Source organism: Salmo salar, unplaced genomic scaffold, assembly GCF_905237065.1.
Source record: "Salmo salar unplaced genomic scaffold, Ssal_v3.1, whole genome shotgun sequence".
NCBI classification, from domain to species: domain Eukaryota; kingdom Metazoa; phylum Chordata; class Actinopteri; order Salmoniformes; family Salmonidae; genus Salmo; species Salmo salar.
The window spans coordinates 7,501-32,500 of NW_025548454.1; the positions used below are offsets into that span (position 1 = coordinate 7,501).

Consider the following 25,000-nt stretch of genomic DNA (forward strand, 5'->3'; position numbering starts at 1 on the left):
TGTGAGGTGGGTATTACCTGGGAGGCAGCCTGGGAGGTGTATTAACTGTAGTGTGGGTATTACCTGGGAGGCAGCCTGGGAGGTGTGTTAACTGTGAGGTGTGTATTACCTGGGAGGCAGCCTGGGAGGTGTGTTAACTGTAGTGTGGGTATTACCTGGGAGGCAGCCTGGGAGGTGTATTAACTGTGTGTGGGTATTACCTGGGAGGCAGCCTGGGAGGTGTATTAACTGTGTGTGGGTATTACCTGGGAGGCAGCCTGGGAGGTGTGTTAACTTTGTGTGGGTATTACCTGGGAGGCAGCCTGGGAGGTGTATTAACTGTGAGGTGTGTATTACCTGGGACGCAGCCTGGGAGGTGTGTTAACTGTGTGTGGGTATTACCTGGGAGGCAGCCTGGGAGGTGTATTAACTGTGTGTGGGTATTACCTGGGAGGCAGCCTGGGAGGTGTGTTAACTTTGTGTGGGTATTACCTGGGAGGCAGCCTGGGAGGTGTATTAACTGTAGTGTGGGTATTACCTGGGAGGCAGCCTGGGAGGTGTATTAACTGGGAGGTGTGTATTACCTGGGAGGCAGCCTGGGAGGTGTATTAACTGTGTGTGTGTGTTGCCTGGGAGGCAGCCTGGGAGGTGTATTAACTGTGTGTGGGTATTACCTGGGAGGCAGCCTGGGAGGTGTGTTAACTGTGAGGTGTGTATTACCTGGGAGGCAGCCTGGGAGGGGTGTTAACTGTGAGGTGTGTATTACCTGGGAGGCAGCCTGGGAGGTGTGTTAACTGTGAGGTGTGTATTACCTGGGAGGCAGCCTGGGAGGTGTGTTAACTGGGAGGTGTGTATTACCTGGGAGGCAGCCTGGGAGGTGTATTAACTGTGAGGTGTGTATTACCTGGGAGGCAGCCTGGGAGGTGTGTTAACTGTGAGGTGTGTATTACCTGGGAGGCAGCCTGGGAGGTGTGTTAACTGTGAGGTGTGTATTACCTGGGAGGCAGCCTGGGAGGTGTGTTAACTGTGAGGTGTGTATTACCTGGGAGGCAGCCTGGGAGGTGTATTAACTGTGAGGTGTGTATTACCTGGGAGGCAGCCTGGGAGGTGTAAACTGGGGGTTAACTGTGAGGTGTGTATTACCTGGGAGGCAGCCTGGGAGGTGTATTAACTGTGAGGTGTGTATTACCTGGGAGGCAGCCTGTGAGGTGTATTAACTGTGAGGTGGGTATTACCTGGGAGGCAGCCTGGGAGGTGTATTAACTGTAGTGTGGGTATTACCTGGGAGGCAGCCTGGGAGGTGTATTAACTGTAGTGTGGGTATTACCTGGGAGGCAGCCTGGGAGGTGTATTAACTGTGAGGTGTGTATTACCTGGGAGGCAGCCTGTGAGGTGTGTTAACTGTAGTGTGGGTATTACCTGGGAGGCAGCCTGGGAGGTGTGTTAACTGTGAGGTGTGTATTACCTGGGAGGCAGCCTGGGAGGTGTGTTAACTGTGAGGTGTGTATTACCTGGGAGGCAGCCTGGGAGGTGTATTAACTGTGAGGTGTGTATTACCTGGGAGGCAGCCTGGGAGGTGTGTTAACTGTGAGGTGTGTATTACCTGGGAGGCAGCCTGGGAGGTGTGTTAACTGTGAGGTGTGTATTACCTGGGAGGCAGCCTGGGAGGTGTGTTAACTGTGAGGTGTGTATTACCTGGGAGGCAGCCTGGGAGGTGTGTTAACTGTGAGGTGTGTATTACCTGGGAGGCAGCCTGGGAGGTGTGTTAACTGTGAGGTGTGTATTACCTGGGAGGCAGCCTGGGAGGTGTATTAACTGGGAGGTGTGTATTACCTGGGAGGCAGCCTGGGAGGTGTGTTAACTGTGAGGTGTGGGGTATTACCTGGGAGGCAGCCTGGGAGGTGTATTAACTGTGAGGTGTGTATTACCTGGGAGGCAGCCTGTGAGGTGTATTAACTGTGAGGTGGGTATTACCTGGGAGGCAGCCTGGGAGGTGTATTAACTGTAGTGTGGGTATTACCTGGGAGGCAGCCTGGGAGGTGTATTAACTGTAGTGTGGGTATTACCTGGGAGGCAGCCTGGGAGGTGTGTTAACTGTGAGGTGTGTATTACCTGGGAGGCAGCCTGGGAGGTGTGTTAACTGTAGTGTGGGTATTACCTGGGAGGCAGCCTGGGAGGTGTGTTAACTGTGAGGTGTGTATTACCTGGGAGGCAGCCTGGGAGGTGTGTTAACTGTGAGGTGTGTATTACCTGGGAGGCAGCCTGGGAGGTGTGTTAACTGTGAGGTGTGTATTACCTGGGAGGCAGCCTGGGAGGTGTGTTAACTGTGAGGTGTGTATTACCTGGGAGGCAGCCTGGGAGGTGTATTAACTGTAGTGTGGGTATTACCTGGGAGGCAGCCTGGGAGGTGTATTAACTGTAGTGTGGGTATTACCTGGGAGGCAGCCTGGGAGGTGTGTTAACTGTGAGGTGTGTATTACCTGGGAGGCAGCCTGGGAGGTGTGTTAACTGTGAGGTGGGTATTACCTGGGAGGCAGCCTGGGAGGTGTGTTAACTGTGAGGTGGTTATTACCTGGGAGACAGCCTGGGAGGTGTGTTAACTGTAGTGTGTGTATTACCTGGGAGGCAGCCTGGGAGGTGTATTAACTGTAGTGTGGGTATTACCTGGGAGGCAGCCTGGGAGGTGTGTTAACTGTAGTGTGGGTATTACCTGGGAGGCAGCCTGGGAGGTGTGTTAACTGTAGTGTGGGTATTACCTGGGAGGCAGCCTGGGAGGTGTGTTAACTGTGAGGTGTGTATTACCTGGGAGGCAGCCTGGGAGGTGTATTAACTGTAGTGTGGGTATTACCTGGGAGGCAGCCTGGGAGGTGTGTTAACTGTGAGGTGGGTATTACCTGGGAGGCAGCCTGGGAGGTGTATTAACTGTGAGGTGTGTATTACCTGGGAGGCAGCCTGGGAGGTGTATTAACTGTGAGGTGGGTATTACCTGGGAGGCAGCCTGGGAGGTGTGTTAACTGTGAGGTGTGTATTACCTGGGAGGCAGCCTGGGAGGTGTGTTAACTGTAGTGTGGGTATTACCTGGGAGGCAGCCTGGGAGGTGTATTAACTGTGAGGTGTGTATTACCTGGGAGGCAGCCTGGGAGGTGTGTTAACTGTAGGTGTGGGTATTACCTGGGAGGCAGCCTGGGAGGTGTATTAACTGTGAGGTGTGTATTACCTGGGAGGCAGCCTGGGAGGTGTGTTAACTGTAGTGTGGGTATTACCTGGGAGGCAGCCTGGGAGGTGTATTAACTGTGAGGTGGGTATTACCTGGGAGGCAGCCTGGGAGGTGTATTAACTGTGAGGTGGGTATTACCTGGGAGGCAGCCTGGGAGGTGTATTAACTGTGAGGTGTGTATTACCTGGGAGGCAGCCTGGGAGGTGTGTTAACTGTGAGGTGTGTATTACCTGGGAGGCAGCCTGGGAGGTGTATTAACTGTGAGGTGTGTATTACCTGGGAGGCAGCCTGGGAGGTGTATTAACTGTGAGGTGTGTATTACCTGGGAGGCAGCCTGGGAGGTGTATTAACTGTAGTGTGGGTATTACCTGGGAGGCAGCCTGGGAGGTGTGTTAACTGTGAGGTGGGTATTACCTGGGAGGCAGCCTGGGAGGTGTATTAATAGGGGGTCTGGGAGGTGTATTAACTGTAGTGTGGGTATTACCTGGGAGGCAGCCTGGGAGGTGTATTAACTGTGAGGTGTGTATTACCTGGGAGGCAGCCTGGGAGGTGTATTAACTGTAGTGTGGGTATTACCTGGGAGGCAGCCTGGGAGAGGTGTGTTAACTGTGAGGTGTGTATTACCTGGGAGGCAGCCTGGGAGGTGTATTAACTGTAGTGTGGGTATTACCTGGGAGGCAGCCTGGGAGGTGTGTTAACTGTAGTGTGGGTATTACCTGGGAGGCAGCCTGGGAGGTGTATTAACTGTGAGGTGTGTATTACCTGGGAGGCAGCCTGGGAGGTGTGTTAACTGGGAGGTGTGTATTACCTGGGAGGCAGCCTGGGAGGTGTATTAACTGTGAGGTGTGTATTACCTGGGAGGCAGCCTGGGAGGTGTGTTAACTGTGAGGTGTGTATTACCTGGGAGGCAGCCTGGGAGGTGTGTTAACTGTGAGGTGTGTATTACCTGGGAGGCAGCCTGGGAGGTGTGTTAACTGTGAGGTGTGTATTACCTGGGAGGCAGCCTGGGAGGTGTATTAACTGTGAGGTGGGTATTACCTGGGAGGCAGCCTGGGAGGTGTATTAACTGTAGTGTGGGTATTACCTGGGAGGCAGCCTGGGAGGTGTGTTAACTGTGAGGTGGGTATTACCTGGGAGGCAGCCTGGGAGGTGTATTAACTGTAGTGTGTGTATTACCTGGGAGGCAGCCTGGGAGGTGTATTAACTGTAGTGTGGGTATTACCTGGGAGGCAGCCTGGGAGGTGTGTTAACTGTGAGGTGTGTATTACCTGGGAGGCAGCCTGGGAGGTGTGTTAACTGTGAGGTGGGTATTACCTGGGAGGCAGCCTGGGAGGTGTGTTAACTGTGAGGTGTGTATTACCTGGGAGGCAGCCTGGGAGGTGTGTTAACTGTAGTGTGGGTATTACCTGGGAGGCAGCCTGTGAGGTGTATTAACTGTGTGTGGGTATTACCTGGGAGGCAGCCTGGGAGGTGTATTAACTGTAGTGTGGGTATTACCTGGGAGGCAGCCTGGGAGGTGTATTAACTGTGAGGTGTGTATTACCTGGGAGGCAGCCTGGGAGGTGTATTAACTGTGAGGTGTGTATTACCTGGGAGGCAGCCTGGGAGGTGTATTAACTGGGAGGTGTGTATTACCTGGGAGGCAGCCTGGGAGGTGTGTTAACTGTGAGGTGTGTATTACCTGGGAGGCAGCCTGGGAGGTGTATTAACTGTGAGGTGTGTATTACCTGGGAGGCAGCCTGGGAGGTGTATTAACTGTAGTGTGGGTATTACCTGGGAGGCAGCCTGGGAGGTGTATTAACTGTAGTGTGGGTATTACCTGGGAGGCAGCCTGGGAGGTGTGTTAACTGTGAGGTGTGTATTACCTGGGAGGCAGCCTGGGAGGTGTGTTAACTGTGAGGTGTGTATTACCTGGGAGGCAGCCTGGGAGGTGTGTTAACTGTGAGGTGTGTATTACCTGGGAGGCAGCCTGGGAGGTGTATTAACTGTAGTGTGTGTATTACCTGGGAGGCAGCCTGGGAGGTGTATTAACTGTGAGGTGTGTATTACCTGGGAGGCAGCCTGGGAGGTGTATTAACTGTGAGGTGTGTATTACCTGGGAGGCAGCCTGGGAGGTGTGTTAACTGTGAGGTGGGTATTACCTGGGAGGCAGCCTGGGAGGTGTGTTAACTGGGAGGTGTGTATTACCTGGGAGGCAGTCTGGGAGGTGTGTTAACTGTGAGGTGGGTATTACCTGGGAGGCAGCCTGGGAGGTGTGTTAACTGTGAGGTGGGTATTACCTGGGAGGCAGCCTGGGAGGTGTGTTAACTGTGAGGTGTGTATTACCTGGGAGGCAGCCTGGGAGGTGTATTAACTGTAGTGTGGGTATTACCTGGGAGGCAGCCTGGGAGGTGTATTAACTGTAGTGTGGGTATTACCTGGGAGGCAGCCTGGGAGGTGTATTAACTGTAGTGTGTGTATTACCTGGGAGGCAGCCTGGGAGGTGTGTTAACTGGGAGGTGGGTATTACCTGGGAGGCAGCCTGGGAGGTGTGTTAACTGTAGTGTGGGTATTACCTGGGAGGCAGCCTGGGAGGTGTATTAACTGTAGTGTGGGTATTACCTGGGAGGCAGCCTGGGAGGTGTGTTAACTGTAGTGTGGGTATTACCTGGGAGGCAGCCTGGGAGGTGTGTTAACTGTGAGGTGGGTATTACCTGGGAGGCAGCCTGGGAGGTGTATTAACTGTAGTGTGGGTATTACCTGGGAGGCAGCCTGGGAGGTGTGTTAACTGTGAGGTGGGTATTACCTGGGAGGCAGCCTGGGAGGTGTATTAACTGTGAGGTGTGTATTACCTGGGAGGCAGCCTGGGAGGTGTGTTAACTGTAGTGTGGGTATTACCTGGGAGGCAGCCTGGGAGGTGTATTAACTGTGAGGTGTGTATTACCTGGGAGGCAGCCTGGGAGGTGTGTTAACTGTAGTGTGGGTATTACCTGGGAGGCAGCCTGGGAGGTGTATTAACTGTGAGGTGTGTATTACCTGGGAGGCAGCCTGGGAGGTGTGTTAACTGTAGTGTGGGTATTACCTGGGAGGCAGCCTGGGAGGTGTATTAACTGTGAGGTGGGTATTACCTGGGAGGCAGCCTGGGAGGTGTATTAACTGTGAGGTGGGTATTACCTGGGAGGCAGCCTGGGAGGTGTATTAACTGTGAGGTGTGTATTACCTGGGAGGCAGCCTGGGAGGTGTGTTAACTGTGAGGTGTGTATTACCTGGGAGGCAGCCTGGGAGGTGTATTAACTGTGAGGTGTGTATTACCTGGGAGGCAGCCTGGGAGGTGTATTAACTGTGAGGTGTGTATTACCTGGGAGGCAGCCTGGGAGGTGTGTTAACTGTGAGGTGGGTATTACCTGGGAGGCAGCCTGGGAGGTGTATTAACTGTAGTGTGGGTATTACCTGGGAGGCACCTGGGAGGTGTATTAACTGTAGTGTGGGTATTACCTGGGAGGCAGCCTGGGAGGTGTATTAACTGTGAGGTGTGTATTACCTGGGAGGCAGCCTGGGAGGTGTATTAACTGTAGTGTGGGTATTACCTGGGAGGCAGCCTGGGAGGTGTGTTAACTGTGAGGTGGGTATTACCTGGGAGGCAGCCTGGGAGGTGTGTTAACTGTAGTGTGGGTATTACCTGGGAGGCAGCCTGGGAGGTGTGTTAACTGTAGTGTGGGTATTACCTGGGAGGCAGCCTGGGAGGTGTATTAACTGTAGTGTGGGTATTACCTGGGAGGTGTATTAACTGTAGTGTGGGTATTACCTGGGAGGCAGCCTGGGAGGTGTGTTAACTGTGAGGTGTGTATTACCTGGGAGGCAGCCTGGGAGGTGTATTAACTGTAGTGTGGGTATTACCTGGGAGGCAGCCTGGGAGGTGTGTTAACTGTGAGGTGTGTATTACCTGGGAGGCAGCCTGGGAGGTGTATTAACTGTAGTGTGGGTATTACCTGGGAGGCAGCCTGGGAGGTGTGTTAACTGTAGTGTGGGTATTACCTGGGAGGCAGCCTGGGAGGTGTATTAACTGTGAGGTGTGTATTACCTGGGAGGCAGCCTGGGAGGTGTGTTAACTGGGAGGTGTGTATTACCTGGGAGGCAGCCTGGGAGGTGTATTAACTGGGAGGTGTGTATTACCTGGGAGGCAGCCTGGGAGGTGTGTTAACTGTGAGGTGTGTATTACCTGGGAGGCAGCCTGGGAGGTGTGTTAACTGGGAGGTGTGTTAACTGTGAGGTGTGTATTACCTGGGAGGCAGCCTGGGAGGTGTGTTAACTGTGAGGTGTGTATTACCTGGGAGGCAGCCTGGGAGGTGTATTAACTGTGAGGTGGGTATTACCTGGGAGGCAGCCTGGGAGGTGTATTAACTGTAGTGTGGGTATTACCTGGGAGGCAGCCTGGGAGGTGTGTTAACTGTGAGGTGGGTATTACCTGGGAGGCAGCCTGGGAGGTGTATTAACTGTAGTGTGTGTATTACCTGGGAGGCAGCCTGGGAGGTGTGTTAACTGTGAGGTGTGTATTAGGGAGGGCCTGGGAGGTGTGTTAACTGTGAGGTGGGTATTACCTGGGAGGCAGCCTGGGAGGTGTGTTAACTGTGAGGTGTGTATTACCTGGGAGGCAGCCTGGGAGGTGTGTTAACTGTAGTGTGGGTATTACCTGGGAGGCAGCCTGTGAGGTGTATTAACTGTGTGTGGGTATTACCTGGGAGGCAGCCTGGGAGGTGTATTAACTGTGTGTGGGTATTACCTGGGAGGCAGCCTGGGAGGTGTGTTAACTGTGTGTGGGTATTACCTGGGAGGCAGCCTGGGAGGTGTATTAACTGTAGTGTGGGTATTACCTGGGAGGCAGCCTGGGAGGTGTATTAACTGTGAGGTGTGTATTACCTGGGAGGCAGCCTGGGAGGTGTATTAACTGGGAGGTGTGTATTACCTGGGAGGTAGCCTGGGAGGTGTATTAACTGTGAGGTGTGTATTACCTGGGAGGCAGCCTGGGAGGTGTGTTAACTGGGAGGTGGGTATTACCTGGGAGGCAGCCTGGGAGGTGTATTAACTGTAGTGTGGGTATTACCTGGGAGGCAGCCTGGGAGGTGTGTTAACTGTAGTGTGGGTATTACCTGGGAGGCAGCCTGGGAGGTGTGTTAACTGTGAGGTGTGTATTACCTGGGAGGCAGCCTGGGAGGTGTATTAACTGTGAGGTGTGTATTACCTGGGAGGCAGCCTGGGAGGTGTATTAACTGTGAGGTGTGTATTACCTGGGAGGCAGCCTGGGAGGTGTATTAACTGTGAGGTGTGTATTACCTGGGAGGCAGCCTGGGAGGTGTATTAACTGTAGTGTGGGTATTACCTGGGAGGCAGCCTGGGAGGTGTATTAACTGTGAGGTGTGTATTACCTGGGAGGCAGCCTGGGAGGTGTATTAACTGTAGTGTGGGTATTACCTGGGAGGCAGCCTGGGAGGTGTGTTAACTGGGAGGTGTGTATTACCTGGGAGGCAGCCTGGGAGGTGTATTAACTGTGTGTGGGTATTACCTGGGAGGCAGCCTGGGAGGTGTATTAACTGGGAGGTGGGTATTACCTGGGAGGCAGCCTGGGAGGTGTATTAACTGGGAGGTGGGTATTACCTGGGAGGCAGCCTGGGAGGTGTATTAACTGTGAGGTGTGTATTACCTGGGAGGCAGCCTTCTCAAAGCCATCAGGGTTCATGGAGGGCATCAGGTGGATACGTGTGGTGTGGATCAGATCGATGATCGACTCGTTGCCCTGTGATAACAAAACAACATATTAACTCTGTGATCGATTAGTTGCCCTGTTACAATAAAACAACATATTAACTCTGTGATCGATTAGTTGCCCTGTTACAATAAAACAACATATTAACTCTGTGATCGACTAGTTCCCCTGTTACAATAAAACAACATATTAACTCTGTGATCGATTAGTTGCCCTGTTACATATTAACTCTGTGATCGACTAGTTGCCCTGTTAAAACACAACAACATATTAACTCTGTGATCGACTAGTTGCCCTGTTACAACACATCAACATATTAACTCTGTGATCGACTAGTTGCCCTGTTACATATTAACTCTGTGATCGACTAGTTGCCCTGTTAAAGCACAACAACATATTAACTCTGTGATCGATTAGTTGCCCTGTTACAGCAAAACAACTGGGCCAGGTTATATTACCTGTTGGTACTGGTTACAGAGGTACTGGGCCAGGTTATATTAGCTGTTGGTGCTGGTTACAGAGGTACTGGGCCAGGTTATATTACCTGTTGGTACTGGTTACAGAGGTACTGGGCCAGGTTATATTACCTGCTGGTACTGGTTACAGAGGTACTGGGCCAGGTTATATTACCTGTTGGTGCTGGTTACAGAGGTACTGGGCCAGGTTATATTACCTGTTGGTACTGGTTACAGAGGTACTGGGCCAGGTTATATTACCTGTTGGTACTGGTTACAGAGGTACTGGGCCAGGTTATATTACCTGTTGGTGCTGGTTACAGAGGTACTGGGCCAGGTTATATTACCTGTTGGTACTGGTTACAGAGGTACTGGGCCAGGTTATATTACCTGCTGGTGCTGGTTACAGAGGTACTGGGCCAGGTTATATTACCTGCTGGTACTGGTTACAGAGGTACTGTGCCAGGTTATATTACCTGTTGGTACTGGTTACAGAGGTACTGGGCCAGGTTATATTAGCTGTTGGTGCTGGTTACAGAGGTACTGGGCCAGGTTATATTACCTGTTGGTGCTGGTTACAGAGGTACTGGGCCAGGTTATATTACCTGTTGGTACTGGTTACAGAGGTACTGGGGCAGGTTATATTACCTGTTGGTGCTGGTTACAGAGGTACTGGGCCAGGTTATATTACCTGTTGGTGCTGGTTACAGAGGTACTGGGCCAGGTTATATTACCTGTTGGTACTGGTTACAGAGGTACTGGGCCAGGTTATATTACCTGCTGGTACTGGTTACAGAGGTACTGGGCCAGGTTATATTACCTGTTGGTACTGGTTACAGAGGTACTGGGCCAGGTTATATTACCTGTTGGTGCTGGTTACAGAGGTACTGGGCCAGGTTAAATTACCTGTTGGTGCTGGTTACAGAGGTACTGGGCCAGGTTATATTACCTGTTGGTGCTGGTTACAGAGGTACTGGGCCAGGTTATATTACCTGTTGGTGCTGGTTACAGAGGTACTGGGCCAGGTTATATTACCTGTTGGTACTGGTTACAGAGGTACTGGGCCAGGTTATATTACCTGCTGGTACTGGTTACAGAGGTACTGGGCCAGGTTATATTACCTGTTGGTACTGGTTACAGAGGTACTGGGCCAGGTTATATTACCTGTTGGTGCTGGTTACAGAGGTACTGGGCCAGGTTATATTACCTGTTGGTGCTGGTTACAGAGGTACTGGGCCAGGTTATATTACCTGTTGGTGCTGGTTACAGAGGTACTGGGCCAGGTTATATTACCTGCTGGTACTGGTTACAGAGGTACTGGGCCAGGTTATATTACCTGTTGGTGCTGGTTACAGAGGTACTGGGCCAGGTTATATTACCTGTTGGTACTGGTTACAGAGGTACTGGGCCAGGTTATATTAGCTGTTGGTGCTGGTTACAGAGGTACTGGGCCAGGTTATATTACCTGTTGGTACTGGTTACAGAGGTACTGGGCCAGGTTATATTACCTGTTGGTGCTGGTTACAGAGGTACTGGGCCAGGTTATATTACCTGCTGGTGCTGGTTACAGAGGTACTGGGCCAGGTTATATTAGCTGTTGGTGCTGGTTACAGAGGTACTGGGCCAGGTTATATTACCTGTTGGTTCTGGTTACAGAGGTACTGGGCCAGGTTATATTACCTGTTGGTACTGGTTACAGAGGTACTGGGCCAGGTTATATTACCTGCTGGTACTGGTTACAGAGGTACTGGGCCAGGTAGACGATGAGTTCCCGTCCTACGGCCTCGTTGCCGTGCATATTTCCGATGTACTTAAACTCTGGCTCACCTGGGGAAAGAAACACACAGGTGAGGTCAACACACAGGTGAGGTCAACACACAGGTGAGGTCAACACACAGGTGAGGTCAACACACACAGGTGAGGTCAACACACACAGGTGAGGTCAACACACAGGTGAGGTCAACACACACAGGTGAGGTCAACACACACAGGTGAGGTCAACACACAGGTGAGGTCAACACACAGGTGAGGTTAACAGACTAGCTTGGGCATTAAAGTGTTATGAAGTTGCCAATAGCAGCAGATACTAAGAACGCAAGACTTTCCTCACACAGAGTATCTACCCATGTTCAGTCAGAATATCTACCCATGTTCAGTCAGAGTATCTACCCATGTTCAGTCAGAGTATCTACCCATGTTCAGTCAGAATATCTACCCATGTTCAGTCAGAGTATCTACCCATGTTCAGTCAGAATATCTACCCATGTTCAGTCAGAGTATCTACCCATGTTCAGTCAGAATATCTACCCATGTTCAGTCAGAGTATCTACCCATGTTCAGTCAGAGTATCTACCCATGTTCAGTCAGAGCATCTACCCATGTTCAGACCTACAGAGTATCTACCCATGTTCAGTCCTACAGAGTATCTACCCATGTTCAGTCCTACAGAGTATCTACCCATGTTCAGTCAGAATATCTACCCATGTTCAGTCCCACAGAGTATCTACCCATGTTCAGTCAGAGTATCTACCCATGTTCAGTCAGAGTATCTACCCATGTTCAGTCCTACAGAGTATCTACCCATGTTCAGTCAGAGTATCTACCCATGTTCAGTCAGAGTATCTACCCATGTTCAGTCAGAGCATCTACCCATGTTCAGACCTACAGTGTATCTACCCATGTTCAGTTCAGAGTATCTACCCATGTTCAGTCTACAGAGTATCTACCCATGTTCAGTCAGAGCATCTACCCATGTTCAGTCCCACAGAGTATCTACCCATGTTCAGTTACAGAGTATCTACCCATGTTCAGTCCCACAGAGTATCTACCCATGTTCAGTCCTACAGAGTATCTACCCATGTTCAGTCAGAGTATCTACCCATGTTCAGTCAGAGTATCTACCCATGTTCAGTCAGAGCATCTACCCATGTTCAGACCTACAGTGTATCTACCCATGTTCAGTCAGAGTATCTACCCATGTTCAGTCAGAGTATCTACCCATGTTCAGTCAGAGCATCTACCCATGTTCAGACCTACAGAGTATCTATCCATGTTCAGTCCTACAGAGTATCTACCCATGTTCAGTCCCACAGAGTATCTACCCATGTTCAGTCCTACAGAGTATCTACCCATGTTCAGTCAGAGCATCTACCCATGTTCAGTCCTACAGAGTATCTACCCATGTTCAGTCAGAGTATCTACCCATGTTCAGTCAGAGTATCTACCCATATTCAGTCAGAGTATCTACCCATGTTCAGTCAGAGCATCTACCCATGTTCAGACCTACAGTGTATCTACCCATGTTCAGTCAGAGTATCTACCCATGTTCAGTCAGAGTATCTACCCATGTTCAGTCAGAATATCTACCCATGTTCAGTCAGAATATCTACCCATGTTCAGACCTACAGAGTATCTACCCATGTTCAGTCAGAGTATCTACCCATGTTCAGTCAGAGTATCTACCCATATTCAGTCAGAGTATCTACCCATGTTCAGTCAGAGCATCTACCCATGTTCAGACCTACAGTGTATCTACCCATGTTCAGTCAGAGTATCTACCCATGTTCAGTCAGAGTATCTACCCATGTTCAGTCAGAATATCTACCCATGTTCAGTCAGAATATCTACCCATGTTCAGACCTACAGAGTATCTACCCATGTTCAGTCAGAATATCTACCCATGTTCAGACCTACAGAGTATCTACCCATGTTCAGTCCTACAGAGTATCTACCCATGTTCAGTCAGAGTATCTACCCATGTTCAGTCAGAGTATCTACCCATGTTCAGTCAGAGCATCTACCCATGTTCAGACCTACAGTGTATCTACCCATGTTCAGTCAGAGTATCTACCCATGTTCAGTCAGAGTATCTACCCATGTTCAGTCAGAGCATCTACCCATGTTCAGACCTACAGAGTATCTATCCATGTTCAGTCCTACAGAGTATCTACCCATGTTCAGTCCTACAGAGTATCTACCCATGTTCAGTCCTACAGAGTATCTACCCATGTTCAGTCAGAGTATCTACCCATGTTCAGTCAGAGTATCTACCCATATTCAGTCAGAGTATCTACCCATGTTCAGTCAGAGCATCTACCCATGTTCAGACCTACAGTGTATCTACCCATGTTCAGTCAGAGTATCTACCCATGTTCAGACCTACAGAGTATCTACCCATGTTCAGTCAGAGTATCTACCCATGTTCAGTCAGAGCATCTACCCATGTTCAGACCTACAGAGTATCTACCCATGTTCAGTCCTACAGAGTATCTACCCATGTTCAGTCCTACAGAGTATCTACCCATGTTCAGTCCTACAGAGTATCTACCCATGTTCAGTCAGAGTATCTACCCATGTTCAGTCAGAGTATCTACCCATGTTCAGTCAGAGTATCTACCCATGTTCAGTCAGAGTATCTACCCATGTTCAGTCCCACAGAGTATCTACCCATGTTCAGTCCCACAGAGTATCTACCCATGTTCAGTCAGAGTATCTACCCATGTTCAGTCAGAGTATCTACCCATGTTCAGTCAGAGTATCTACCCATGTTCAGTCAGAGTATCTACCCATGTTCAGTCAGAGTATCTACCCATGTTCAGTCAGAGTATCTACCCATGTTCAGTCAGAGTATCTACCCATGTTCAGTCAGAGTATCTACCCATGTTCAGTCAGAGTATCTACCCATGTTCAGACCTACAGAGTATCTACCCATGTTCAGTCAGAGTATCTACCCATGTTCAGTCAGAGTATCTACCCATGTTCAGTCAGAGTATCTACCCATGTTCAGACCTACAGAGTATCTACCCATGTTCAGTCAGAGTATCTACCCATGTTCAGTCAGAGTATCTACCCATGTTCAGTCAGAGTATCTACCCATGTTCAGTCAGAGTATCTACCCATGTTCAGTCAGAGTATCTACCCATGTTCAGTCAGAGTATCTACCCATGTTCAGTCAGAATATCTACCCATGTTCAGTCAGAGCATCTACCCATGTTCAGACCTACAGTGTATCTACCCATGTTCAGTCAGAGTATCTACCCATGTTCAGACCTACAGAGTATCTACCCATGTTCAGTCAGAGTATCTACCCATGTTCAGTCAGAGCATCTACCCATGTTCAGACCTACAGAGTATCTACCCATGTTCAGTCCTACAGAGTATCTACCCATGTTCAGTCCTACAGAGTATCTACCCATGTTCAGACCTACAGAGTATCTACCCATGTTCAGTCAGAGTATCTACCCATGTTCAGTCAGAGTATCTACCCATGTTCAGTCAGAGTATCTACCCATGTTCAGTCAGAGTATCTACCCATGTTCAGTCCCACAGAGTATCTACCCATGTTCAGTCCCACAGAGTATCTACCCATGTTCAGTCAGAGTATCTACCCATGTTCAGTCAGAGTATCTACCCATGTTCAGTCAGAGTATCTACCCATGTTCAGTCAGAGTATCTACCCATGTTCAGTCAGAGTATCTACCCATGTTCAGTCAGAGTATCTACCCATGGTCCTGTGCAAAATGACCAAATTGAGAAAACAGATGAAGTTCTTCATCTAACCAGAAGATGGCAGCAGTTAAACTCATCAATATGTATAATAGTGATGGAGTCTGACAGCAGGTCCTGGTGTCTTAGGAGGGAGAGGGAGGGAGAGGGAGAGGGAGAGGGAGAGGGAGAGAGAGAGAGAGAGAGAGAGAGAGAGAGAGGGAGAGGGAGAGGGAGAGGGAGAGAGAGAGGGAGAGGGAGAGAGAGAGAGAGAGAGAGAGAGAGAGAGATTCCTCAGATGTATAATTGATGATTTCTGGCTGCAACATCTCTCTCTCTGATACTGGAACATTTACACATTCAGTCCCTGTAGTTTGTTATGTGACTGAATGCAGTAGGATTATTTACTTCCTGTCAACTGATTACAAACACACGCACACACACACACACACACTATCCCAACAGATGGCCGACCCGATGGGAGGCGGCTCACTAAGCCGATCTGTAGTCACGGCAACCTCAGCTATTTCAGATTTACCTTTTAAAGACCCGTCGCCTCTCAGACAGAACGTGGAATTACAGAAACAGACAGAAGATGAAAACATGAAGATAAATACAGGAGAGAATGTCTCTCTTCCCCTCCCCCTTTCTCTCTCTCTTTCTATCTCTCTCTCTCTTTCTCTTTCTCTTCCCCTCTCTCCCCCTCTGTCTCTCTCTCTCTCTCTCTCTTCCCCTCCCCCCTTTATTTTTCTCTCTTCCCCTCTCTTCCCTCTCTCTCTCTCTCTCCCCCTCTCTTCCCTGTCTCTCTCTCTCTCCCCCTCTCTTCCCTGTCTCTCTCTCTCTCCCCCTCTCTTCCCTGTCTCTCTCTCTTCCCCTCTCTCTCTCTCTCTCCATCTCTCTCTCTCCCTCTCTCTCTCTCTCTCCATCTCTCTCTCTCTCCCCCTCTCTTCCCTGTCTCTCTCTCTCTCCATCTCTCTCTCTCTCCCCCTCTCTTCCCTGTCTCTCTCTCTCTCCATCTCTCTCTCTCTCTCTCCATCTCTCTCTGGTGTTTCTACAGCGTGTGTGCATTGGAGGGTGGGAGGCTGGTTGCCCCCGGAGACGGGAGATGGACAGTCATCTGGAACCAATAACCAACACACACCGTGCACGCCCCGTCTGTTACAGGACTATTACAGGATTATTACAGGATTATTAAAGGACTATTATAGGAGACTATTACATGACTATTACAGGACTATTACAGGACTATAACAGGACTGTTACAGGACTATTACAGGATTATTATAGGAGACTATTACAGGATATTATTATTATAGGAGACTATTACAGGATTATTACAGGACTATTACAGGATTATTACAGGATTATTACAGGATTATTACAGGACTATTACAGTACTATTACAAAACTATTACAGAACTATTACAGGATTATTACAGGACTATTAAAGGACTATTACAGGACTATTAGAGGACTATTAGAGGACTATTACAGAACTATTACAGGACTATTACAGGACTATTACAGGACTATTACAGGATTATTACAGGATTATTACAGGATTATTACAGAACTATTACAGTACTATTACAGGACTATTACAGGACTATTACAGGATTATTACAGGACTATACAGGACTATTACAGGACTATTACAGGACTATTACAGAACTATTACAGGATTATTACAGGACTATTACAGGACTATTAAAGGATTATTACAGGATTATTACAGGACTATTACAGGACTATTACAGGACTATTACAGTACTATTACAGGACTATTACAGGACTATTACAGAACTATTACAGGACTATTACAGGACAATTACAGGATTATTACAGGATTATTACAGGACTATTAAAGGACTATTACAGGACTATTAATTTCCATTTCCATTTAAGTCATTTAGCAGACGCTCTTATCCAGAGTGACTTACAAATTGGTGCATTCACCTATTACAGGACTATTACAGGATTATTACAGGACTATACAGGACTATTACTGGACTATTACAGTACTATTACAGGACTATAACAGGAGTATTAAAGGACTATTACAGGATTATTACAGGACTATTAAAGGACTATTACAGGACTATTAAAGGACTATTACAGGACTATTACAGGAGTATTAAAGGACTATTACAGGAGTATTAAAGGACTATTACAGGACTATTACAGGACTATTAAAGAACTATTACAGGACTATTACAGGACTATTACAGGAGTATTACAGGAGTATTACAGGAGTATTACAGGATTATTACAGGACTATTACAGGACTATTAAAGGACTATTACAGGACTATTACAGGACTATTACAGGAGTATTACAGGATTATTACAGGACTATTACAGGACTATTAAAGGACTATTACAGGACTATTACAGGACAATTACAGGACAATTACAGGACTATTACAGGACTATTAAAGGACTATTACAGGACTATTACAGGACTATTACAGGAGTATTACAGGACTATTACAGGACTATTACAGGACAATTACAGGACTATTACAGGACTATTAAAGCACTATTAAAGTACTATTAAAGGACTATTACAGGACTATTACAGGACTATTAAAGGACTATTACAGGACTATTACAGGACTATTACAGGACTATTACAAGACACAAACGTGTAACAGTGTAGCTCCCGTCAACCTGGGCTCGAACCAGAGACCCTCTGAACACATTGCCAACTGTCAGCCACTAAGCTTCGTTACCTATCGCTCCACAAAAGGCCCCTTGAAGAGCAGAGTAAACAACAACTTCCAAGGTCTCGGAGCTAGTTAGCGCACCGCTAACTAGCTAACCTATCGCTCCACAAAAGGCCCCTTGAAGAGCAGAGTAAACAACAACTTCCAAGGTCTCGGAGCTAGTTAGCGCACCGCTAACTAGCTAACCTATCGCTCCACAAAAGGCCCCTTGAAGAGCAGAGTAAACAACAACTTCCAAGGTCTCGGAGCTAGTTAGCGCACCGCTAACTAGCTAGCCATTTCACAGCGGTTACACAAACACATCTGAATACTAAGCTACATTATACATGTTTTACGTCAATAAGAAGGTATTCAAATATTACTGTTACGAAGATATACAGGCTCTGTGTCCCCAGATAAAGTTGAAGTCGGAATTTCTTGTTAACAAACTATAGTTTTGTCAAGTTGGTTAGGACATCTACTTTGTGCATGACACAAGTCATTTCTCCAACAATTGTTTACAGACAGATTATTTCACTTATAATTCACTGTATCACAATTCCAGTGGGTCAGAAGTTTACACACACTAAGTTGACTGTGACTTTTAAACAGCTTGGAAAATTCCAGAAAATGATGTCATGGCTTTAGAAGCTTCTGATAGGCTAATTGACATAATTTGAGTCAATTGGAGGTGTACCTGTGGATGTATTTCAAGGCTTACCTTCAAACTCAGTGCCTCTTTGCTTGACATCATGGGAAAATCAAAAGCAATCAGCCAAGACCACAGAAAATAAATTGTAGACCTCCACAAGTCTGGTTCATCCTTGGAAGCAATTTCCAAATGCCTGAAGGTACCACGTTCATCTGTACAGTCGTGGCCAAAAGTTTTGAGAATGACACAAATATTAATTTTCACAAAGTCTGCTGCCTCCGTTTGTATGATGGCAATTTGCATATACTCCAGAATGTGATGAAGAGTGATCAGATGAATTGTAAATTAATTGCAAAGTCCCTCTTTGCCATGCAAATGAACTGAATCCCCCAAAAACATTTTCACTGCATTTCAGCCCTGCCACAAAAGGACCAGCTGACATCATGTCAGTGATTCTCTCGTTAACACAGGTGTGAGTGTTGACGAGGACAAGGCTGGAGATCACTCTGTCATGCTGATTGAGTTCGAATAACAGACTGGAAGCTTCAAAAGGAGGGTGGTGCTTGGAATCATTGTTCATCCTCTGTCAACCATGGTTACCTGCAAGGAAACACGTGCCGTCATCATTGCTTTGCACAAAAAGGGCTTCACAGGCAAGGATATTGCTGCCAGTAATATTGCACCCAAATCAACCATTTATCGAATCATCAAGAACTTCAAGGAGAGCGGTTCAATTGTTGTGAAGAAGGTTTCAGGGCAACCAAGAAAGTCCAGCAAGTGCCAGGACCGTCTCCTAAAGTTGATTCAGCTGCGGGATCGGGGCACCACCAGTACAGAGCTTGCTCAGGAATGGCAGCAGGCAGGTGTGAGTGCATCTGCACGCACAGTGAGGCGAAGACTTTTGGACGATGGCCTGGTGTCAAGAAGGGCAGCAAAGAAGCCACTTCTCTCCAGGAAAAAACATCAGGGACAGACTGATATTCTGCAAAAGGTACAGGGATTGGACTGCTGAGGACTGGGGGAAAAGTCATTTTCTCTGATGAATCCCCTTTCCGATTGTTTGGGGCATCCGGAAAAAAAAGCTTGTCCGGTGAAGACAAAGTGAGTGTCACGTCCTGACCCTAGTAAGATGTGGTTTTCTATAGTAGAGTAGGGCAGGGCGTGACAGGGGGTGTTTTTGGTTGTTCTATGTTTTCTATTTCTATGTTTTAGTTCTAGTTGTTCTATTTCTATGTTGGGATTATTTGGGGTTGATCTCTAATTGGAGGCAGCTGATCCTCGGTGCCTCTGATTAGAGATCATATTTAAGTAGGGGTTTTTCTCTTCCTGTTTTGTGGGTGATTATATTTTGTGAGTGTGTTTGTTCCTCCTGCGTCACGGTTTGTTGTTTTTGTGTTTCAAGTCATTAATGTGTTGCATTCAGTTTCACGATTGAAATAAAAGATGTGGAACTACGAAAACGCTGCATCTTGGTCCTTTGAACGGCCGTGACAGCGCTACCATCAGTTGTCATGCCAACAGTAAAGCATCCTGAGACCATTCATGTGTGGAGTTGCTTCTCAGCCAAGGGAGTGGGCTCACTCACAAATTTGCCTAAGACCACAGCCGTGAATAAAGAATGGTACCAACACATCCTCCGAGAGCAACTTCTCCCAACCATCCAGGAACAGTTTGGTGACGAACAATGCCTTTTCCAGCATGATAGAGCACCTTGCCATGAGGCAAAAGGGATAACTAAGTGGCTCGGGGAACAAAACATTGATATTTTGGGTCCATGGCCAGGAAACTCCCCAGACCTTAATCCCATTGAGAACTTGTGGTCAATCCTCAAGAGGCGGGTGGACAAACAAAACCCCACAAATTCTGACAAACTCCAAGCATTGATTATGCAAGAATGGGCTGCCATCAGTCAGGATGTGGCCCAGAAGTTAATTGACAGCATGCCAGGGCAGATTGCAGAGGTCTTGAAAAAGAAGGGTCAACACTGCAAATATTGACTCTGCATCAGGAACCAGGAACAGATATAGCCCTTGGTTCTCTCCAGACCTGACTGCCCTTAATAACCAACACAAAAACATCCTGTGGAGTTCTGCATTAGCATCGAACAGCCCCCGTGATATGCAACTTTTCAGGGAAGTTAGAAACCAATATACACAGGCAGTTAGAAAAGCTAAGGCTAGCTTTTTCAAGCAGAAATTTGCTTCCTGCAACACAAATTCAAAAAAGTTCTGGGACACTGTAAAGTCCATGGAGAATAAGAACACCTCCTCCCAGCTGCCCACTGCACTGAGGATAGGAAACTCTGTCACCTCCGATAAATCCATGATAGTTGAAAATTTCAATAAGCATTTCTCTACGGCTGGCCATGCTTTCCACCTGGCTACCCCTACCCCGGTCAACAGCTCTGCACCCCCCACAGCAACTCGCCCAAGCCTTCCCCATTTCTCCTTCTCCCAAATCCAGTCAGCTGATGTTCTGAAAGAGCTGCAAAATCTGTACCCCTACAAATCAGCCAGGCTAGACAATTTGGACTCTTTCTTTCTAAAATGATCTGCCGAAATTGTTGCAACCCCTATTACTAGCCTGTTCAACCTCTCTTTCGTGTCGTCTGAGATTCCAAAAGATTGGAAAGCAGCTGCTGTCATCCCCCTCTTCAAAGGAGGGGACACTCTTGACCCAAACTGCTACAGACCTATATCTATCCTACCCTGCCTTTCTAAGGTCTTCGAAAGCCAAGTCAACAAACAGATTACCGATCATTTCAAATCCCACCGTACCTTCTCCGCTATGCAATCTGGTTTCAGAGCTGGTCATGGGTGCACCTCAGCCACGCTCAAGGTCCTAAACGACATCGTAACCGCCATCGATAAGAAACAGTACTGTGCTGCCGTATTCATCGACCTGGCCAAGGCTTTCAACTCTGTCAATCACCACATCCTCATCGGCAGACTCAATAGCCTTGGTTTCTCTAATGACTGCCTCGCCTGGTTCACCAACTACTTCTCTGATAGAGTTCAGTGTGTCAAATCGGAGGGCCTGTTGTCCGGACCTCTGGCAGTCTCTATGGGGGTGCCACAGGGTTCAATTCTCGGGCCGACTCTTTTCTCTGTATACATCAACGATGCCGCTCTTGCTGCTGGTGAGTCTCTGATCCACCTCTATGCAGACGACACCATTCTGTATACTTCTGGCTCTTCTTTGGACACTGTGTTAACAAACCTCCAGACGAGCTTCAATGCCATACAACTCTCCTTCCGTGGCCTCCAACTGCTCTTAAATACAAGCAAAACTAAATGCATGCTCTTCAACTGATCACTGCCCGCACTTGTCCGCCCATCCAGCATCACTACTCTGGACGGTTCTGACTTAGAATATGTGGACAACTACAAATACCTGGGTGTCTGGTTAGACTGTAAACTCTCCTTCCAGACTCACATCAAACATCTCCAATCCAAAGTTAAATCTAGAATTGGCTTCCTATTTCGCAACAAAGCATCCTTCACTCATGCTGCCAAACATACCCTCGTAAAACTGACCATCCTACCAATCCTCGACTTCGGCAATGTCATCTATAAAATAGCCTCCAATACCCTACTCAACAAGCTGGATGCAGTCTATCACAGTGCCATCCGTTTTGTCACCAAAGCCCCATATACTACCCACCACTGCGGCCTGTACGCTCTCGTTGGCTGGCCCTCGCTTCATACTCGTCGCCAAACCCACTTGCTCCAGGTCATCTACAAGACCCTGCTAGGTAAAGTCCCCCCTTATCTCAGCTCACTGGTCACCGTAGCAGCACCCACCCGTAGCACGCGCTCCAGCAGGTATATCTCTCTAGTCACCCCCAAAGCCAACACCTCCTTTGGCCGCCTTTCCTTCCAGTTCTCTGCTGCCAATGACTGGAACGAACTACAAAAATCTCTGAAACTGGAAACACTTATCTCCCTCACTAGCTTTAAGCACCAGCTGTCAGAGCAGCTCACAGATCACTGCACCTGTACGAAACAGCATATTATACTCATCCCCATAGAATAGCCCATCTATAATTTAGCCCATACAACTTCCTCTTCCCCTACTGTATTTATTTATTTATTTTGCTCCTTTCCACCCCATTATTTCTATTTCTACTTTGCACTTTATTCCACTACAAATCTACCATTCCAGTGTTTTACTTGCTATATTGTATTTACTTTGCCACCATGGCCTTTTTTTGCCTTTACCTCCCTTATCTCACCTCATTTGCTCACATTGTATATAGACTTATTTTTCTACTGTATTATTGACTGTATGTTTGTTTATTCCATGTGTAACTCTGTGTTGTTGTATGTTGTCGAACTGCTTTGCTTTATCTTGGCCAGGTCGCAATTGTAAATGAGAACTTGTTCTCAACTTGCCTACCTGGTTAAATAAAGGTGAAATAAATTAAATAAATAAAAAATCAACTTCATGTAATTGTCAATAAAAGACTTTGACACTTATCAAATGCTTGTAATTATACTTCGGCAAGGAAGAAGCCACTGCTCCAAAACCGCCATAAAAAAGCCAGACTACGGTTTACAACTGCACATGGGGACAAAGATCGTACTTTTTGGAGAAATGTCCTCTGGTCTGATGAAACAAAAATAGAACTGTTTGGCCATAATGACCATCGTTATGTTTGGAGGAAAAAGGGGGATGCTTGCAAGGCGAAGAACACCATCCCAACCGTGAAGCACGGAGGTGGCAGCATCATGTTCTGGGGGTGCTTTGCTGCAGGAGGGACTGGTGCACTTCACAAAATAGATGGCATCATGAGGGAGGAAAATTATGTGGATGTATTGAAGCAACATCTCAAGACATCAGTCAGGGAGTTAAAGCTTGGTCACAAATGGGTCTTCCAAATGGACAATGACCCCAAGCATACTTCCAAAGTTGGCTTCAGGACAACAAAGTCAAGGTATTGGAGTGGCCATCACAAAGCCCTGACCTCAATCCTATAGAACATTTGTGGGCAGAACTGAAAAAGCGTGTGCGAGCAAGGAGGCCTACAAACCTGACTCAGTTACACCAGCTCTGTCAGGAGGAATGGGCCAAAATTCACCCAACTTATTGTGGGAAGCTTGTGGAAGGCTACCCGAAACGTTTGACCCAAGTTAAACAATTTAAAGGCAATGCTACCAAATACTAATTGAGTGTATGTAAACTTCTGACCCACTGGGAATGGGATGAAAGAAATAAAAGCTGAAATAAATAATTCTCTTAACTATTATTCTGACATTTCACATTCTTAAAATAAAGTGGTGATCCTAACTGATTTAAGACAGACATTTTTACTAGGATTAAAAGTCAGGAATTGTGAAAAACTGAGGTTAAATGTATTTGGCTGAGGTGTATGTAAACTTCCGACTTCAACTGTACCTTCATCTGTCTCTCTCTCTCTCTCACACACACACACACATACACACACTCACACACACACACACACACACACACACACACACACACACACACACACACACACGTCATGTCTCCTGCTGTTCTTCACCCTACATAAAGATGGTGAGACAGATGAATTCATCTGACGGTGACTGATCAGAGCCAGAGCGATCACTGTTGGTTCAGCATCCCGGGTCTGCTTCCCGGAAACACCAACATCACGAGTCTCCCTCCTCCTTTAAAATGGAGGGCGATGCCTTACTTCATCAACCATCCAACACCCCCTCAAAACACACACACACACACACACACACACTGCGGTCCTCATTACCACGACACACCTGCGCAGACAGCAGCATCATCATCATCAGCTAACGTCGCTACTAGGCTACCGAGCAGTGGCCTACAGCCTGCCGCCCTGCCCTTACATCATTAAGCAGACGGATCACAGCGCAGCCTGTCTCTGTTACACACACACACACACACACACACACACACACACACACACACACACACAGAGACGGCCAGACACACAGACAGCCAGACAGCCTTTTCATTCTGCGCTAAAAACAGGACTGTATAATCAGACTAGGCGTCGTCGCAGCAGCGCTACCGTGCGTGTTCAGTTTAGTTATATTACTGTCTTATAACAAAAAAAAGGTCCAACAGTTTTAATAAAGAGAGACGGGGGGGGACAGGATGGGGGTGTCACTGACCAGCTTCGTGCGTCCCGGGGTTGTCTGACATCTCCAGGACCAGCAGCTCGCGGCCCTCGAAGCTCTCCCCCACCGTGTAAATGCGCGTGATTGATGGACACTGCAGCCATACGGACACCAGAGCCTTCCGTAGTTCTTCGTACCGGTGATACTCGAACGAGATCTCGCCTTCCTCAGCCCCGCTAACGGGTCCGGTAGCGGATAGGACCGCCAGGGTCCACAGCAACACCAACGACACGAATCGGTTCATTGTTTCTCTCCGTTTCGCTCGCTCGCTCTGTCTGTTGTTCTATCCTGCAGTCAGTTCGAGCCTTATCTCTCTAGTGCAGCCTCGCTCTGAGCTATAAATATACCCTCTGTCTCTCTCTCTCTCTCTCTCTCTCTCTCTCTCTCTCTCTCTCTCTCTCTCTGTCTCTCTCTCTCTCTCTCTCTCTCTCTCTCTCTCTCCCTCGCTCTCTCTCTCTCTCTCTCTCTCTCTCCCTCTCTCTCTCTCCGTCTCTCTCTCTCCCTCTCCCTCTCTCTCTCTCCCTCTCTCTCTCTCTCTCTCTCTCTCTCTCTCCCTCTCTCTCTCTCTCTCTCTCTCTCTCTCTCTCTCTCTCTCTCTCTCTCTCTCTCTCCCTCTCTCTTCTGTGATGCGT

At 47.9% G+C, this 25,000-nt stretch overlaps 1 protein-coding gene across 1 annotated transcript in view; it reads right to left on the reverse strand.

Annotated features, from left to right (window-relative positions):
- LOC106594914 (carboxypeptidase E) overlaps positions 1-24,761 on the reverse strand; it is a gene marked incomplete at its 3' end in the record, with an annotated part of 29,234 nt that extends 4,473 nt beyond the window's left edge. Inside the window, 3 exon segments of the mRNA XM_045712388.1 lie at positions 8,874-8,966; positions 11,115-11,218; positions 24,363-24,761. Of these exon segments, the coding sequence (XP_045568344.1) occupies positions 8,874-8,966; positions 11,115-11,218; positions 24,363-24,612 (447 nt within the window).
- Positions 24,762-25,000: the final 239 nt, after the last annotated feature.